The sequence below is a fragment of the Passer domesticus genome, chromosome 3 (assembly GCF_036417665.1).
Source record: "Passer domesticus isolate bPasDom1 chromosome 3, bPasDom1.hap1, whole genome shotgun sequence".
NCBI classification, from domain to species: Eukaryota; Metazoa; Chordata; class Aves; order Passeriformes; family Passeridae; genus Passer; species Passer domesticus.
The window spans coordinates 111,486,598-111,504,784 of NC_087476.1; the positions used below are offsets into that span (position 1 = coordinate 111,486,598).

General features: G+C 44.3%; 1 protein-coding gene across 3 annotated transcripts in view; it reads left to right on the forward strand.

The window, feature by feature from the left end:
* FOXN2 (forkhead box N2) overlaps positions 1-17,953 on the forward strand; it is a 30,310-nt gene extending 12,357 nt beyond the window's left edge. For 2 of the 3 annotated variants that reach the window (XM_064415144.1, XM_064415146.1), the window contains exons 3-6: positions 6,412-6,536; positions 10,075-10,139; positions 13,136-13,204; positions 14,125-17,953. In XM_064415144.1, coding sequence (XP_064271214.1) covers positions 6,412-6,536; positions 10,075-10,139; positions 13,136-13,204; positions 14,125-14,651 — 786 coding nt within the window. In that variant the 3' untranslated portion in view covers positions 14,652-17,953. The remainder of the gene's footprint in view (positions 1-6,411; positions 6,537-10,074; positions 10,140-13,135; positions 13,205-14,124) is intronic. The other variant, XM_064415147.1, reaches the window with a different exon arrangement.
* The last annotated feature ends 234 nt before the right edge of the window (positions 17,954-18,187 follow it).

Here is an 18,187-nt window from a genome sequence, read left to right on the forward strand (position 1 = left end):
CATTTACTTACAATTTTGTTAGCCTGCAATAACCAGCCTGAAATTTCAGATAACTCTCCTAGGATTTCTTCTTGGTAAAGCCTCTTAAACTAGTGCTTTCTCTATTTTCCAGTGCTGAAATTCTGGGGTATCTTCCTCCTTCCCTGCTTTTCCAGCATGGCCATGGCTCCAGAGGAGATTGGGATGCCAACCAGCTTCCCTGCTTGGCTGGCAGGGATGTTGCCCCTCTGGCTGCAGATGTGGTCCCCTGCAAGGTGCCCTTGCTTGTGGGCACACTAGATGTACATGGTTGAGTTTTCCTCAGTCCAACAGCTTTCTCAAATATTAAATTGACTCTTCCACTTGTGATCTTCTGTTACACTTAGCACAGCTCTTGTTTTCCAGTAACCATATTAATTCCTGCATTTAATGGACTGTAATGCTTTAACATCTGTCATAAAATAAGATGTGCATCTCTGTGTGGTGCAGACACACTTCTTAAAGTCAAGAATACTCTTTTCTGTACAAGTTCTTTCTTCTGATTTACATGATTTTACTACTGAGTTTCTTCCTCCCTCTCATTCCCCATCTTGTTCCTCAAAGAGCTGGCTGTGACTTAAATAAACTAACAAACCACATACTGAAAGTCAACAAACAAGTCCTGTGCTTGGAGGTCAGACTCGGTGGTAGCAGGCTTGTTATCAGAAATGCCTGCAATGCTTGGAGTGCTTGGCAGCTTCTCACTGTAGAGAGGGGTCCTGGAGCTGAGTGGGCATTGGGGAGGACTGCCTTGTGCTGACAGGGCTGAACACCACTGCTTCTCAAAATTCCTGCTTTTGCATTCAATTGTTAGTGTGTTGTTTTCACAAGCAGCAGCTTTGCCCTGAAAAAAAAAAAAGTGACTTTTTACTGCAGTATGGCAAGTCCATTAAGTACCCCATTGCTGAATCCTGCTGAGTGTTAGGATGGGCTCTTTACGTGGCTCTAGGTGCTGTAATGGGGTAACTGAGATGCTCAAGCTGTCCCCGTGTGGAGGACTGGATCTGAGCAGGGACCACACACTGCTTTAGGTGCCAAAAGTGCTGTTAAAGGCCTGGGTGGCTCTGTCCAAGGAGGTTGGCATGAGTTTCAGAAAAATTAGGGCAGGAAAGGGAAATCTAAACTGATATGAGTTCCTTCTGTCTGTGGATCTGCCCTTAAATGCTCTGATCTTTTCCAGCCTCATGGGTTAGGAGTTACCAGTCAAACTTGTTGTCTTGGCATTTGGATGGCAGGAGCTTGACACTGCCTGGTCCCCTGCTTACCCTGGCATCTCCATGGGTGTTGCTGGGCTCAGAGGATGGCTTGCTGCTCAATGTGACATTTCTAGCAGGAAGAGCAAAATGCAGAATATCTCCCACTGCTACCAGCAAGGTGATGCTGATGTGCTCTGTCAGTGGTTTCCCAGGGCTCCAGAAACTGCACAGCTCTGTAATTCTAAAGAACAGAAACTGTGCTTACCAAAAAATACCACCCCAAAAAAGCCCCTCCTGAAACTTTGCTGAAGCTTCCTCATTTCCAGCAAACAGCAGTTCAGTCTTTACCCTCTGCCCTCCTAGAAAAGGACCAGATAAGGGTACTGCTCCAGATTCTTCCTGCAAAATAACTCTGTGGCACACAGCAGCATGCCTGGACCCCATGGGATCTGGCAGGTGATGGAAATGTGCAGACCCCTTTGGATGAGCTCCTCAGGTGTCACTTCTTGGAGCAAGCAGCAGCTGCTCACAAGCTCATTTTGCTGATCCTGTTGCATGTAACCATGTGCTAGCCATGCCTCTGGGTGCTTCCCTGAAAAGGCAAGATAATTTTATATCTTTTTCCTTTTTTTTTCCTTTGTTGATGGCATTTCGTACTTCAAAGGGAGCACGCAATCAGCTTTCTTCTATGCCAAGTGCCTGTGGAAGCAGAAAGGTCCATGGCACCTTATATCAGAGGAGTCTGGTTTATTTGCTGACATCAGGGTATGAAGGGTTTTACAGCCTTTCAAATGAATCTGAGTTGGAAGAGTCTAAGATGTCTGACAGTAGGGGATGGACGGTCTGTGCCCCTGCATCCCAGGGCAGGCTCTACACTCTGACACCTCCCTGGCTATTGCTGCTGGCTGTCAGCTGTGAAATCATCTCTTGGAGGTCAGGCAGCAAAAGAAGGAAGGGTCCATCCTCATCTTTGCCATAATGCTGATATTTTGTTTTGGACTGGAAGTGCATGTTGAAGGACAGCTGATTTTTCCCCACTCACCCCCCTGAGCTGGCACTGCAGGGCAGTTTCAGGACTCTTGCACTGGACTCATTTTGGCTGGTGCTGACCTGGAAGAGTTGCTGCAGGAGCATGCTTACTGTGCCCTGATGGCTCTGGGCATTGTCCACAAGGGCCTGCTGGAGCAGATCTGAGCAGAACATCCAAGGCACAAGGAGGTGACCCCGCAGCACCAACTCCCTTATTCTGCAGAGCTCTTTCCACCAGACTGCCCCATCATGCTGCAGCTGTAGCTCTGGATGGTCATAGCTGTGGCTGATTGTTCTGTGTGTATATTTGCATCAGCCAGCTACATTCCTGCAGGCTGCAGGGCTTCAGGGGTCTAGGACAGCATCCAACAGAGATTGGGGGAAGACTGTCCTTGCTTGGACCACTAGAAAAAATTACATGTTGTGGTTTTATTTTAATGAGTGGTGCTGAAGGGAAGGTAAGTGCCTTGAGATGCCTCATGAGCCAGCTTTGCAGTCAAGAGGAGGAACTTCTCATGCCATGGGATCAGGATGTATGGACATCATCACCCTGCTAAAATACCATTGCCGGCTCTGTGTGCACGTAGCACACTGCTGCTGTATCTGAGTGATGTGTCAAGGTTTACCCCAGGTGACAGACCCATGAGCTGAAATGCCTTTTCTTTTAGAGCTGCAGTACATAACATGTGTGCAGTCAGGCAGGCAGGTGAGATTCCCAGTGGGTCTCTGGTAATGGTGGTGATGAGCATCAAGGGGGTGATGCTGGAGCAGTCCCAGGGACACCTGCTTGCTTTCCAGTGTTCCTGCTGTGGCCCTGGTGGCCCTGAAGATGTGGAGGTGTGATTGTGAGTCAGTGATCCTCAGAAGATACAGCTGAAGCTCTCTGCATCTTAAGCACTGTTGTGCTGCCTTGGGCTTGGGGAGAGAGGCTGCCTACGCCGTGACGTTGCTTTTTTTGAGGGAGCAGCATCTGATCTACAGCACAGGAGAACCTCAAGTGAAAAGGGGTTTGGGGCTGAAAGCCATGAAGAGTCTCCCTGCTCTTTGCTTAGACTTGTTTTTATGGTTATGGCATTGGGAGTTATTAATTAATTGATACTGAGGAGAAAAGGTGCGAGGAGGCAGGATCAGCATCCACATCAAACATTAATTTGGCAGGCCCCTGCTTGCATGGATGTGGCCTTGCCACTGTTTTCTCTAGAGGCTGGGGGTTACATGGCTTGAATGTCTTCAACAAATGTCCTTTTCTTGGTAAATATCTGATTTAGGTGTTTGTCGTAGGTTATTTTTTTATTTTGTCAAGAGATGGTGATAAACAGCCCTGTAGCTTTTCAAGTGTTTGGGCAAGGAGCAGGGCAGGTGCCATCCATAAGCCTGGGGAGATAGGAGAGAGATGCCTTTTCTGTGGTAAACCTTTTGGGGGATGTATTTTACACCTCCTTGCACAAAGACAGTATTTTCCAGTGGTTCACCTTGCTCCTGTCCATCCCTGATGGAGCCAGGACTGCTCCCAGGTGTGAAGCTGATGGACAGCTCTCTGCAGCATGGGGACATGTCCCTGCAGGGAGCCACCAGCACCAGCTGAGCTGCTCTGCTTTGGGTGCTCCTCAGACTGGGGGGAACTGTGGTGAGGTGGTGGTAGAGGATAAGGCTGGATCATGGGAGGCATTCCATTTCCAGCCCACGTTTCTGTAATCCAGCCCTGAAATGCTGGGGGCTGGAAACTTAAGTGTCTTTATAAAATAGCTCCTATGCTTCAAAATGCAGGAATTCTTTTCCTTCCTTTGTTTTTGCCTAGATGAAATCCTGCAAGTCAGATTAGAAACATTAGAAAGATGCACAAAAGGTGATAGACCAAAAACTAATCTCAGAACTATGATTGCCCCTGTTTTGAGTTGCAGAATAAAAAGAGCCTGGTGGCCTCTTTTCACTGACTCTAGAGGGCTTTTTCTCTAGATCTTTAGTACAAGTTACACCTACACTTCACTCCAGCACTTGCCTCACTTTTGAAGTGAAATACTAACCTCCAAAGGTAGTTTAGCATTTTAGTGTCCTGAATTAGTCCTTGCTAGGAGAAGTGGCACAGTCTGTTCTGGCTTGTTTTAAAGCTGGGGTTTGGTTCTGAGGCATTTCCAGCTCCAGCTGTGGCAGGCTGTCCCCTGTGACACTGTGACATGTGACACTTGATTTCAGACCTGGGCTGGACTTCTGCTCCTGCCTTTGCTAAGCAGAGGGTGCAAGCAAAGCACAGGAGCAGCTCCATCATCTCTGCAGCTCAATGTCTACTTTTAGCATCTCCAAAGGTGGGTGGAAGTGTGGTTTCACATTACACATGACCCAAAGAAGAAGTCACCCTGTTTACTGCCTGTTGCATTGGATCTGTCAGTATCTGGATGGCTTCAGGGTGTGCCCTGGTTCAGCTTGCTGCTGCAATACCCACCCAAAATCCTTGTGTTATGTTGTCAGGGCAGCAAGCTGGAGGAGTATCTTGCTGGGAAGATCAGAGAGGGAAAATAACCCCCAGAAGCTGAACTGAATGAGGCATGAAGCAAAAGTGCTCACCTAAAGTAGCAGATAAGGTAGCAGATAAACAGTGTGGAGAAGTGGTTTGCTGCTCAGGGGACTTCCTGCTGCTCCCTGGGGGCAACAGCCTCCAAACTGTGAAAGGGTTTGGGGGAAAAAAAAGCCAGTTGGGCATGGTTTGGGTACTGGGGAAAGGGGTCTGGGAGAAGTAAAGGATCAGGGTGTAAGTCTGTCACTGAGATGATGGATAGAGCCAGCTGGGAAGATGCCTCCTGTTAGTATCTAGGTGGTTAAATCATCCTGCCAGCCATCATGGCTGTTTATTAATTAAAAGTAAGCTTATTGATAAGTATCTTACAGGCTGTGCTCAATTTTAACATGCAAAGGTAAGTATAAGGAAGATTCAGGTAGCAAAAAAATAACTTGGAGAGATGAAGCAGCTCAGAGATCTATGTTAAAGACTTTAGCTGCAGTTGCAGCTGCATCTCTTTCTCATCTGGGGCTCTCCCTGGCTTGATTTTTCTCTTTTGATAGCAAGGTATTTCCTCTTCTCAGAAAACCCCTGTGACTTAAGTAGAACCACAGACTTACATGGTTTGTAAGTCTTTTTTAGTCTGGGGTAAATCATGGAGCATCCATGCATAAATTGGAATTACTGCCCCACCATGGTTCTGGCAGGAGGAAGCCATCTGGCCACTGTGGGCTCACAGGAGCTTCTCCATGAAGTTTGGGTTTCTGCTCTGATATTTAGCCCCCAAAAGTCCTTTAGAAGGATCTTACTGTTCAGGTGTACAGTTGCCCTATCCTTCAGCCATGTACATTTCCATTTCTATAGCATCTGTTTTCCCCAAAAAATCTGGTGCTGCTACGTGGAGAGCTTTTAGCTGATCTGTTAGGTCAGTGATTATAGAATTTCTGTTATAGAATAGAACTATTTAATGAAGTTGCAAGAAGTAGCAGGCTCCAAAAAAAATAGGTTCTTTATTTAGTAAATTTGTGAAGAAGGCTTTGAGACAAGCAAGAAGTGCTTTGTCTTCCTTAAGTTTCAATATAATAAATGTAATATCAAGAATGACTAGTACAGGGGTGATTACATTGTGCATCAAAAATACATTCATTAGGTTTTCAGATTCTGAGAAAATGGGAATAATCCATTTTGTTGCTGGACATTGAGCAAGATCCTTTTCCAGGGTGGTGTAAGGTTTAATGAGTATGTGTCTGTACCTAAACCAAGGGGAAGGTGCTTTGGTTTCTTACCTAGAAACCTGTTAAAGAAAAGATTGCTGATCAGTTTACTGATGCCTGGACAGGTCCCTAAACTCACAGCTGTGTTTATTGAGTGCTGAAATAAGGTTTACAGCATTTAGGGGACAAATGGGAACGGGGCTTTAGAGACTGGGTTTTGGAGATGCTATCATGACCTGCAAGATGGGTGTTTCCATAGTGCATAGAGGGTCTCGGGGCCATTTTCTGAATTTTGGGACCATCCAGGATGGAACTGCCTGTGGATGTTGAGTATCAGCTGTGCAGTGGTGTGTGCCTACATGCAGTCATTGCACTGTGCTGCAGCTTGGGGATATTAAATCAGAAAGGACTGTACCAGCCTGGCCTGGATTTTCTAATTTGCTGTGTTTCTTCATTGCAGGTGAATGGAAAAGGGTCCTTGTGGTGCGTTGACCCAAAATATAAACCTAATCTTGTCCAAGCACTGAAAAAACAGCCTTTTTCCTCAGCACTTGCATTTTATACTCCGCCGGCGTCGCCACCCAGGTAGGTGGAGTTCTCATCCAAGCAGGACACCTTGCTCCAGGTGGCAGAGGTTGTTGAAGTGCTGTTATCTGCTGCCACCCGCGAGCAGAATTTGAGTGTGCCCCAGGTGGGACCAGCTGGGTGAGGTGGGGAGATGCAGTGAGTCCAGGCTTCCCAGACAGCACATCTGGGTGTGTTCAAGTCCTTTATTAACTGTGGGAGAGTTTAAAATAAGAAGGTCAGTGGTGTGCTGGCTGCTTTCTGGGGAGTCCAGTTTCTGCAAGAGGGCAGGCAGTTCTCTGGGAACTGGAGCAAAATCCTCTTTCAAGCACAGTCCATCAGGACTCCTGCTGTGGAGGAGGTGGGTGTCTTCTCCTGGAAGTCATTTGTCTGGATATAAAATGTATCTATTCTGTGCTGTTGTCAAAAACAATAAACTTTTCCAGAAGTGCTGAGATGCTGCCCTGAGAGGGTTGTTTTTCTCTGAGGCTGTTTAAAAGCATTTTGCAGCAGGGATGGAAAAGACCACCTTTGCCATAAATGTAGTGTGAGATGGGGGCATGCAAGAATTCTGAAACCAGAACCTCCTTACCAACTCAGTTTAAGATTAGGCACTAGATTTTGGAGAATTTGAAGTCAAACTGGTGTAGAGTTTGAGTCAGAGTTCCTGAGGAGAGGAAGAGGAGCAGCAGCTGGGTCAGCCTGTGGAGGCAGGAGGACGGAACGCAGCGCAGCACGTTGGGTGAGCTCGCTTCTGAGGAAGGCATGTGGCTGGTTTGTCAAGTCCAGGAAAGAATTTGGGTGAGATAAGAGGTCATTAAGGTGTTTGTACATTGCCCTATGCCTTAACCTTACTGCAAGGGGCTCCCTTAACAAGCTGGGATTCCTGGAGCAGGATGTAAGACTGGTAACACTGAGCAGATGTTTCTCAGGGTCCAACAGGACACTGACCCTGGGAGCTGGCACCAATGTGCAAGCCTTAGGGGCTCAAGAGTTTTGTATGGCATGGGCTTGTCCAGGGGGGTTTGTAACCCACAGGATATAACCAGTTGTCTCTGGTCTCTCTCCAATCCAGAGCCATCCTGGGCTGGAACATGCCAGGCAGAAGTATCCTGTTTTCCATCTTTCTCTTGGAATTGGGAGCACTACTAAAATAACCCTGAAACATTTAAGTATTAAGAAATAGTCAGATTCAGAACTATGAGATGACTGCTGATATTGCTTGGGGTTTGTGGGAATAAAGATTATTGAAATGTCTGTAATTGGGTTCTAGAGGATAATGCCTTTACAGGTTGTAATGTCTAAGGGTATGGACCCCTGGTTTTGGAGACAGCTCAAGGTTTGGTCCTTGAAAGCTTTAATGCTCTGTGTTAGTACAGCCAGACTTTGAAATGTGGGGAATAATACAGATGGGAAGTTGTCTGTCCTGCCAGAGGTGCAGAGGATTGACAGACTCAGCCTAGGGCAGGGTGTTCAGAGCCTTGACCAGTTAAGCTTTTAAAATCTCCAGGGTCTCAAAGATCAGTGCAGCTTAAATTGTGTTAAGTGTGGTTTACTTAGCCTGGATAAATGCAACATACCAAACTTAGGTGTGAGGAAGGAGACATTTCATCTGCATGCTTAAGTACTTGGAAGAGCAGGACTTTAATTTGAAGCTGTTGTTTTTGGTAACTTTTTTTTTTCCCCTTTACTGAAGGACTAGTCACACTTGCCAACAATTACAAGGAAATCCTGGATCTAATGAAGCCACATGGCAAAATTCCCACTGACTTCAACATGGGAAGGGTTTTGCAGTGCTTGTATTTATGAGTACAAGAAAATAAGAAACAACATATTAAGATACCAAACTGCTCCCTAATGAAAGCTGGTTTATTTTCCTTCAATAATAAAAAACATTTATGTGACTTTCCATCACATCCAGAAAAACAGATTTATTTTTTCCCCTTCCATGCTTAGATTTGATTTAAATTTTGGCCTAATTTTGGGGAAGGGCCCCCAAGGATCTGCCTTGTTGTAGAGAGGGAGGAAGCCCAGAGGTTCAGCTGGAGAGAGACTGAAATACTGTCCAAATTTATCTTCAGAGTGATCCTCAAATTCAGCTGTGGCAGTCTCTGAATTTTCCAGTGGGAAGATTGGTGTTCATGATTATTTTACAGTGTGTTTGTGGGGAGTCTGCCTATCATTCAGCACAATTTTAAAATAAAATTTAGGCTGTTGCTTTGAGCAGAAGCTTTCCAAAACTGTAATCTGTGTCTAGTGACACTGAAATTTGTATTATCATAGATGATTGGCATGCCTGATGCATTTTATTTCTGCACAGCTTGTTCAACAAGTCTTTGTGAAGCCCCTGGCTGCATTCTGGTTCTAGTGCTACACGAGTGACAGCCCTGGGGACAGCCACAGTCCTCATCCTGTTCATACCTTATGCATGGCTTGTCTTAATCAATACCAGGCGTTAATTCACTATGGAGGAGCTCTATGTGGACATGATTTTTGAAGGATCTGAGCTTAGACAAAAGGATGATGATGTTTAGCATCTCTTTGTGCAATGGGTCTGAGGGCTGCAAAGCCAGCCATTTTGGGTTAGACCATTGCTCTCCTTTATTTTAAATTTCTTTTCCCCTCACCCATTTTTGGATCTGTTCCCTTTACACTCCATGGTTGCTACAAGAAAAGATACTAGACAGTGAACCCTATTTTTGCACATTTTTCCCATTCAGCTGAGGTTTCTCTTGCACATTGGGCTTAAAAATTCTGTCATCACCCTTCAGATTGTTCTAGCAGCATATAAAAGATACACATTGCTACATTTCATGCAATTTTAATATTGTGTACTATTTTTGTTGTAGTTACTTCTAAATGCTCACTAATATATTTATAAAAAACTGAATAATTAAGGCTGGGTGTGTAGCATAAAAAAAAACAAACGTGTGAAAGCTTTAACTTGCCCTTTATTTTGTGAGGGATTTAAGGATACTTTGGTGCAAAGCTGGTCTGATTATGAAAAACCACCCTGGATAGCATCAACTTTAAAATCAGCAGTTGTCTTGACTTGTTTTTTTTGTTTGTTTTGTTGGGGTTTTTTTTGCTCTTCCACAGGTCTTTGCCTACTGCTTTTTGTTTTTGTTAATTGCCCACCACTGCTTGGAAAAGCAAATGATCACAACTGGTCCTTACTTGTCCTCTGAGCATCCCTATATGAGCTAATGTTCTGTTCACATGTAGGTTTCATGTACTAAAAAATACATATCTTTGTTTAAAATCCAGCCCTTAGCAGGTATAGAAAATCTGTAGAAGTCAGTGTTGCCAACAGTGGTTTTGCTTAGTGTGTGTATTTGGAGGTGTTTTCTAAATGCTGGTGATGGCTTAAATAGTGCTACACAAACAAACCAGTGCTGAGCCATCCACTGAGGGCAGCAGAAATCGCTTGCCTTCCTGTGGTGAATAGGGTTGGTTTTGTTTCTAGCCTTCTGTGATCATAGTATTGTGTCTGCTGTACTTTGTACAAATCATTTGCCTGATCAGGGCTTGGCTTTGAGCTGTTGCTTTTCTTTTTCAGTAGGTCGTCGTCCCCTCACTACCTGACTTCAGTCCTTCAGCAGAATCACAGCCGAGCTCTCAAAGGTAAACTTGGAATTTCCTTTCACTCTCCTCCCCTGGTTTTGGTCACAAGCATGGACTGCAGCCCAGCTGGTGTTGTCTCTGTCCCTGCTCTGAAGGGTTTGCTAGACGACAAAAGAACCCAGATGTAGTACAATCCATGTGTGTTATATTAGCTACTCGTGTATTAATTTTAAATCCACCAGGTGAAGTTCAAGGTGTAATTGGGGCCATCTTGTTCTGACAGCAAAATATTCAGCACGTGCATCACTCCCAAGTATGACCTGCTTAATGAATAGCTCAGTAGAAAATGAATCTGAAAACTGCATCATCTCTTTATCAGTTTTATTGGCCAAGAATTGACAACCAAAGGTAGCAAATATTAGTGTATAAAACTTGTGGTACCAAGAGGGAGCTAGAAAGTGTGCTGGGGCTTGCACCATTTCTTCTGAAGAAGTCTATTGAACACAGCTCTTGCACCTCACTAATAAAGCTTAATTAGCTTGTCCTAGACCACAACAAACCAAAAAAATTGATTTTTAAGTGCTGAAAAGTGAACAGTACTCAGTTTTTAAAGGGTTGAGTCTAACAAAATGTGTTGCAGAGGAGTGTTGTTACAGCTCCTGCGTCAGGATAGTGAAAGGCACTGCCCAGGTGGGACCTGAGCAGACACCCAGCTCCCTGATTTGCTGGCTCAGTACGCTTAGAGTTGAGAAGGTTGCTTTTAGGTTTTGGCCACAAACCAGGAGCTTTGGTTAGGCAGCAAAGCCAAGGCTTTTTGGAGACCAAGCAGTGCCTGGCCCACGGGTGATGATGGCCATGCACCCCAGAGGTGGCATCAGGGTGCCAAGGAAATATCCCTTGGCTGGCTGGCTGCTGCAGGGCTGCTGGATCTGGGGTTCTCAGGGCTTGCTGGAGAACATAAGAAATCCCTCTCCTGCTGAGGATTTTGCTGGTGTGTCCTGTGACAGGTTTGGAGGTTGCCAGTCTGGTGTTGCCTCACCCATTTAGCTACACCAGAGGTGCCAAAATAATGACAGGTGTCTGGTATCACTTAGTTTGTGCTTGTGGGGGAGCCTGTTCAGCATTTCTCTGGCATTAGAGGCAAACCATTCATGTTCCTGGGGTCCCACAGGGCAGCTCCTGTGCAGATGAACAGAATTCCTTGTAATAAGGTGCTTCCTCAGCTATTCTGCTGGAGAAATGTAAATTTGGGAAATACTGCACTGTTGAGAAGAGCAGTCACAAATGAAGCCAAAGCACATTATCAGTGACACAGAGCACTGCTAAGAAGCCACTGCAGAAGTTCCTCTCCTCATTTTTTGGAGTGTTAAGGTGCAGAAATATTCTTTGTAGGTAGTAATCCTGCATTGCATTAATGCCTCTGATTGCTTGTCATTTTAACAAGGTGGTGCTTGTATACCAACATCAGATGATCAAATAAAATAGCAACTAGTCTGGGATAGCAAGTAAGGAATGGGAATATTTCACTTCCTGATTACACTAGTGGAGCAAAGTAATTGTTCATGCTTTATTTTTCTACTTCTTTTTGTCAGTGGAGTGCATATAACTTATGAATTCAGGGGCTCTGTTTCTGCCAAAGAAAGCCAAAACAGAAGAAAAAAAAATTGTATGAGAACAATGGGGTAGAGCCTAAAGTATGCTGGATTTAAAATGAAAGGCATGGAAAACAAGGGGGAAAATGTGTATGTTTTATAACCTGTGTTGGAAGCCGCAGCTCAGTCCCCTTCCCATGTTGGTAGAACATTCCCAAGGTGTCATGTTCTTCAAATTTCTCCTTGACCAGGGGTGAAGGTAGGGAGAATTACCAAGATAAGGAAGCCACACTGACAAACTCTGCAGTCCCCCTCCCAATACTACCCAACCCTTAAATTCAGTAACACAGTTAATGCCTGTAATGTGGGGAAGAAAGCAAATGCTATCAGAAATGACACTGCTGATGTTTTGCTTTAACAGTTCCCCCCACAGCTGCAGTTCAGCAGAACTGAGAGCCTGTTCTGCTTGCTGCTGGTCCCTTCCAGCCCTGTTCTCCACTCTCTGCTCATGCATATGTACATACCTACCCACACCTCAGATGTGATCTGCTCTCAGACTCTTGTGAGAGCTCACTGTCTCTGCTCCTGTTTTGCCTGGTTAGTCCACCATACCTATTTCTGTTCTGTATAAGGAGTATCCATCCTCCATTGCAGAAGTGAGCCAAAGAATGGATTGGATTTCCTCTTCTTTAAAGGGCACGAGCGTGTCCTGAAATGAGTGGGAAAGGCGTGCTTGTTTCTTTTCCCTTTCACCTTGTTCTGGTTAGAAATGTCATTCTCTGCCCTGTTATCCTCAAGGTGCCTTTCAGAAATGTAAGCAATCTACTCTGCAAAGGATGGCATTTTGCAGCAGTGCTTCTCACTGCAGCTGACAGTGCCACAATTCACCTCAACCTTTTCTACTTGCCTATTTATTATTTAGATCCCCCTGCTTTTTAGATTGAGCAGTTCAGTGCCCTTTCCCCCCGTGTAGTCTCAATTTCTTCCGTTTGACTTATTAGTGTGGAAAATTCTGCTGGAGGAGGGAGGTGTGCTGAATTAGTGCTGCATTAATGGGCCCTGCACATTCACACAGCCAGGGTATGGAGCTGCCGAGGTGCTTTGCTGTGCCATGGGTCTAATCTTTCTCTCCCAACTGGTACAAACAAAAGGCACTTGTTAAGTATAGCAACAGCATTGTCACATGAAAGTCTAATTGTGTCACTGATTCTTGGCTTCAGTGAGTGCAACGTGAGAGCTCGGCCTTTCAATGTCATAGTTAAGGTATGAGACTGATCTGGAGCAGTACTGAGCTGTACAAGGGTCATGCTTTGTCTGGGTTTGTACATTCCCCCCACCCTTGCTCTTTGGTGTAGGCCAGTACAGGCAAATAGATATACATATGTGTGTATTTTTGTATATTTTAGAGGCCTCATCTTGTCAGGCTTACCTGAGTGCTAACATTTTGCTGCTTCTGCTTCACAGAATCTGATATTGATGCTGCTACTGCAATGATGCTGTTAAATACTTCCATTCAGCAAGGGATGCTGGACTGTAAGCATAAGCCATTTTACTCTTCTTTTTATTCTCTACTCACTAACTAAATACTTTCTGTATAAAGATTCAGGAAACATGTATGGTCTAGTTTCCAAACAGTAAGAGTAGTCAAGAAGCAATTCTGGTTTAATTATTCTTTCAGCTAGCATTGCAAGACTTTCATTAGAAGCAGCTTTTTTTTTACTTTTCCCCGTTAATTTTGATTTTTTTTCTGCAAAGTTCTATCCCTGCCCTCTCTGTGCTAGATAGTAAGAAGAGTTTCTTGGCTACTTTGTTGCCTTGTGAAGGCTGACCTAGAACAGAGACGAGATGGAGTTAATGAATAAAGTAGGGATTTATTAGGAGGCCTCAATGGATACACCTTGGGCAGCACAAGAGCCCAGCCAGGGCTACACCCCAGATGTACCCAAAATGGATGACAGGTCATGAGGTCTCACACTTTAATAAATTCTGGTCAGTTTGCATATTGGAGCTAACTGTCCAATTACAGCTTTAATTTATGAAGTCCCAGCCTTCTTGTTTTTCCTCTCTTCAGTCCACAATTGTTTATGCTCTTGGGCCTGAAATTTGGATCATTTGTCCTTGGTCCCCACCTAGAGAAGGAATTGTTTTGTCTAAGTACTTTGTGAAGAGAGCTTACCATCCCCTAACAGGAGGCTCAGAACTACACACTAAAGCAGCATAGAATCTGAAAAATGTAAAAGCTAAAGCCAGAGGCATCATTTCCCCCTCTGCTCCTCTAGCTCTTAGCTGAGGTTAGGTGGTGACTGTTGTCCTCTGTGGGTGACAGTAATCACGCACGTTGTGACTTTAAGTGCTGGAATTCAGTTTCCCTTGCAGCCAGCCAGGCACAGGTGCTCGTGGTGCAGGTGATCTCACCGGGGCATTTTCCTGCTGACACATCTCATTTCTCACAGGTGAGAAACCTCAGCCTCTGAAGACACCCAAGAAGAGGAGCTACGGCAGCGCCTTCGATGCCCCCAGCGCCATCAACCTGCCCGAGAGCGATTCGGCGGCCGCCAACATCGACCCGAGCGAGGATCACAACTACAGCGCCAGCAGCATGGGCTCCATGGGCTCCCAGCGCTGCGCCTCCCGCTCCAGCGTGTCCTCCCTGTCCTCCCTGGACGAGGTGTACGAGTTCATCTCCAAGGCCAGCCACGAGGGCAGCGACGGCAGCGAGGGCTTCCACAGCGAGGTGGACACGGACGGCGACTACGAGGACGATCCTCTCGGAGACAGTGGCTATGCATCCCAGCCTTGTGGAGATACCTCGAAGGAGAGTCAGCCCAGCCAGAAAGTACTCGAGGAGCTGTGTCAGGAGATCGACGAGGAGCTGAAGGAAGCAGCAGGGTCTCTGCTCCACCTTGCTGGCATCCAAACGTGCTTGAGCTCCTTAATAAGTACTGCAAAGACCCACTGTCACAAGCAGAGGAAAAAATAATATGTTTGTCAGTGTTGAATATATACATATATTTTTTTTAATTGTGGCAATACTCTTCTACTTTTGCCCTTCACAAGGGAGATCAAAGCCATAAGAGGACTCACTGCTTTTTTTTTTATTTTTGACGCAAACTATAATTTAGCCATTTATTTTTAAATCACCACGTAAAAAGAAAAATATTTAATCTTCTCAAATTAGAAGATATGCATGACTTGTGAAAACCCAAAAGCATACTTCGTAATGATAGCTTCTTATTTTTTTTTCTTCTCAATAGTTGACTTTTTTTTTCAGAGATGTGTTTGTTCAGATGCACACTGTGGATCATATTTACATCTCTGCTGGCCCCATCTGCAGAGGTGAATTTTGTTCTGTCTAAGGGCTCTGACTTCCATGTAAAGGATTCAAATTCATTTTGCAATAAGAGAATCTCTTTATAGTTCCTAGACATCCTTCAGCCAAAAAATGGGTTTTTTTGTGGTATGTTGAACTTTATCCCTATTTTTCTTTTAAAATCAGTGGTGATTACTTACATCTTCCTGTAGATTATGCCTTTTTTTTTAATTTTTAATTTTCTGTTCAAAAATGGGTAAGCAGTTCTGTTGGAGTGGGTTTTAACAGTACTGTACATACAAGGATGCCTTAAGTATGTTGCAGAATTGTATACAGCTATCCAAGGTCATCTTTCCTGTTGCTGAAAGGTAGCATGATGTGCCATAAATGTTCTCACCAACGTGAAGCTACTGCTTCCACCAGGTGTTGGGCAAGCTGGGTGAAAATTAGGAGCAGAGCCACTTAGGAAACCAATACCCACTGTTGAAAACAGTGCTGGATTCAGCCAAAAGTTAACCTTTCCCTAAGGGAGTATTTTCCTGGCTATTTGAATGCCTTTCTTAGACTAGTGTAGGGTGTTTTGCCCCTTTTTTCTTTCTGGCTTTTTTTTTTTTCCTTATTTGTCAGTCTCTTCATGAATCCTGTCCTAAGCTGTCTACTTCCAATGCAAACACAGCCATGCTGCTGAAGGTCTGTTGCTCTGAGGGCCCATTCCAGTGCCTCTTGAAGACAACAGTGGTGCTCCTGCTGACTCAATGGCTGTTGGATCAAGCCTGAAATATTTGAGGTTCCTGGTGTTTTGAAATTTAAAGCACAAACACTAGGAGAGGAAAAAAAAAAGTTTTTTGCGCTTTTTTTTTGTTTGGTGTTTTGGGTTTTTTTCCAATTCAGTTTTAAGAATGATTAGTTTTATTTCTTGAAAGGGAAGGAAAATACTCTGCTTCATTCCTGTTAGCCTACACCTGTAACAGGGCAATGTGTGTGCAGACCTGTGTGTGTTCTGGCTACCACAAGTGCTGCATTAGCCAATTAGATCTGATATTGGATGTAATGCTGATGGGTAGTAAGGGTAAAACTCGCCATTTAAAGGAAAATTAAGTACCAACAGCAGTGGTTCTTAGGATTTCAGGAGCTGAAGATGTGAATGCTTGGTGGAACTGCTTCTTCTTGCTCATGGGTTGCTTTCGAACTCTCATGGAAAACTGTGAAGGGCAGAGCTTGTGTCAATGTGAAAAGGAGGATTCAGATACACAGAAATACTGTGAGCAGCCTGAGGTTTTGCTCGGTGCCATGATTTCAGTGTCACACTGTTGAACGGGGGTGCTGCTGCCTGGCTCCTGCTGAAGTGGTCGCAGCTTTCTGTAGCTTCCAGTGAAAGCTGGACCAAGGTCCAGGTATTCTGGAAGCTGTGTTCATAGTCAGCTCCATGGTTTGATTTGGTTCTGAATTAGTTCTTGCCTCAGATGAACTTGGAGGATGTTATTGAGAGTGTGGCTGTGCTGCTGTTAACCCTGAAGTTGGTGACAATGACTTCAGCTTATCTGAAGGATTGGGATGCATTTAATCACCATATGCAATGACCAGTGAGAGCCAGTTCCTGCTCAGCACTTAGCAGCAGAAGCTGCATCCCATCCATCCACACAGCTGGGAGAACTGGAATGGTGGAAGGGGGGAGCAGTGGCAGCCTTTCCCTGGGACACAGAGCTGTGCAGCGGGGCCATGCTCTTCCTGCCCTTCCTGCTTTGCTGTCTTCCCTCTCTGCTTCCAAAGGGGAAGGCAGATGAGCTGTGCCCCTGCCCTGTCCCACCACCTTGTCCCAGGCCTCTGCCCGCTCGTTTGGCAGCTCAGTTGTGGAACACCTCTCTTGGCAGTGGGAGAAGAGCTGCCCTTCCTTTCTCTTACATATCTGTTGGGTTCGGGTTTGTTTGCCACCTCAGTTAAAGACCCTGGTGTATATAGTATAAATGGAGTATAATTAAAAGTTATTTTGATTGTTGGGCTTTGGGTTTTTTTAGTGACATATGTAAGATGTTGATGCCAATGGTTGACTTGGATACATTTTGGCAAGAAAAGTATTAATGAACCACATTCAGTTCTTTAAATGCAGTGAAGAAGTGTATGAGACCTGTGTTCAGGGGAGGTTGCTCTGTTCAGGGTAAATCTGATGTGATTACTGTACAGACCTATACTGGCTTTTCAGATTCCAATCCTAAATTACTGATCTGCAGAAGTCACATCAAACATTTTTAAATACAACTGCAAAATGGAAGTTGTGTGATTTGCAACTTTTCAACAACCTGAAAAGTACAAGCTTTAATTAAAGCAAAGTATACTCATACACATGAATAATGGTGTGGTCAAAATATTTATTGAAAAGAAAAGGTAAAATATTATAAATGTTGCACCTGCTATTTTATCTTAAAGCACATTCTTCACACCTAACTGCCAGTGCCATTATCAAGTCAGTTTTATAAATGTACATTTCTTCAAACTAAAAAGTGCATCATTAAAAGTATTATGTTACTGCCATATAGTGATATAAAACATTTTATAATTGCCAATTCATTGTAACTATTATTTATTTAAAAGTGAATTGTAAGAATGCTTTCTGATCAAATGAACCAGAGTTGTTTTAAAACCATTCCCGTTAGCTTGTTTCTAATGTAGCATAAGCAGTGTCCTTGGGTTTGTTTAGAATAATTTTGCCAGTAGGTGACCAATTCTAACCCTTTTTCCTCTGGTTTAGTCCTTTACCCGTTTTAAAGACGATTTACAAAAGTTTAGTTTTTGTATGCTAATCTCTGTTAATTAAAATGTTTATAAATTTTATTTTTACCAAAGAGATGCAATTCATTATGACAAAATATTGCAGAATAAACTTTGTTTTATAACATTTGTGACTTTTCTGCCCACATTTTTCATTCAGATGATCAAAGGGGCTTTTCTAAAATAAACAGCATTGCAAACAGAAAGCGCTGTGTTCTCTCTTTGTCTGCAGACCCTGCCTCTGGTCTCAGATGGTGCTGAACATTCCCCCTTCCCATTTAAACTTCTTCCACAAGACTGGACCAGTGTCAAAAGCCCAATGTGTGATTCATTGTGGGTTGGTTAAGATGTTTGCATGTGTCTGGAAGTCATCTGTGAAATACCTATCAGTCCATAGCAGGATTTGCTTACAGTCCCATTCATCCATAGCTGGCCCCTTG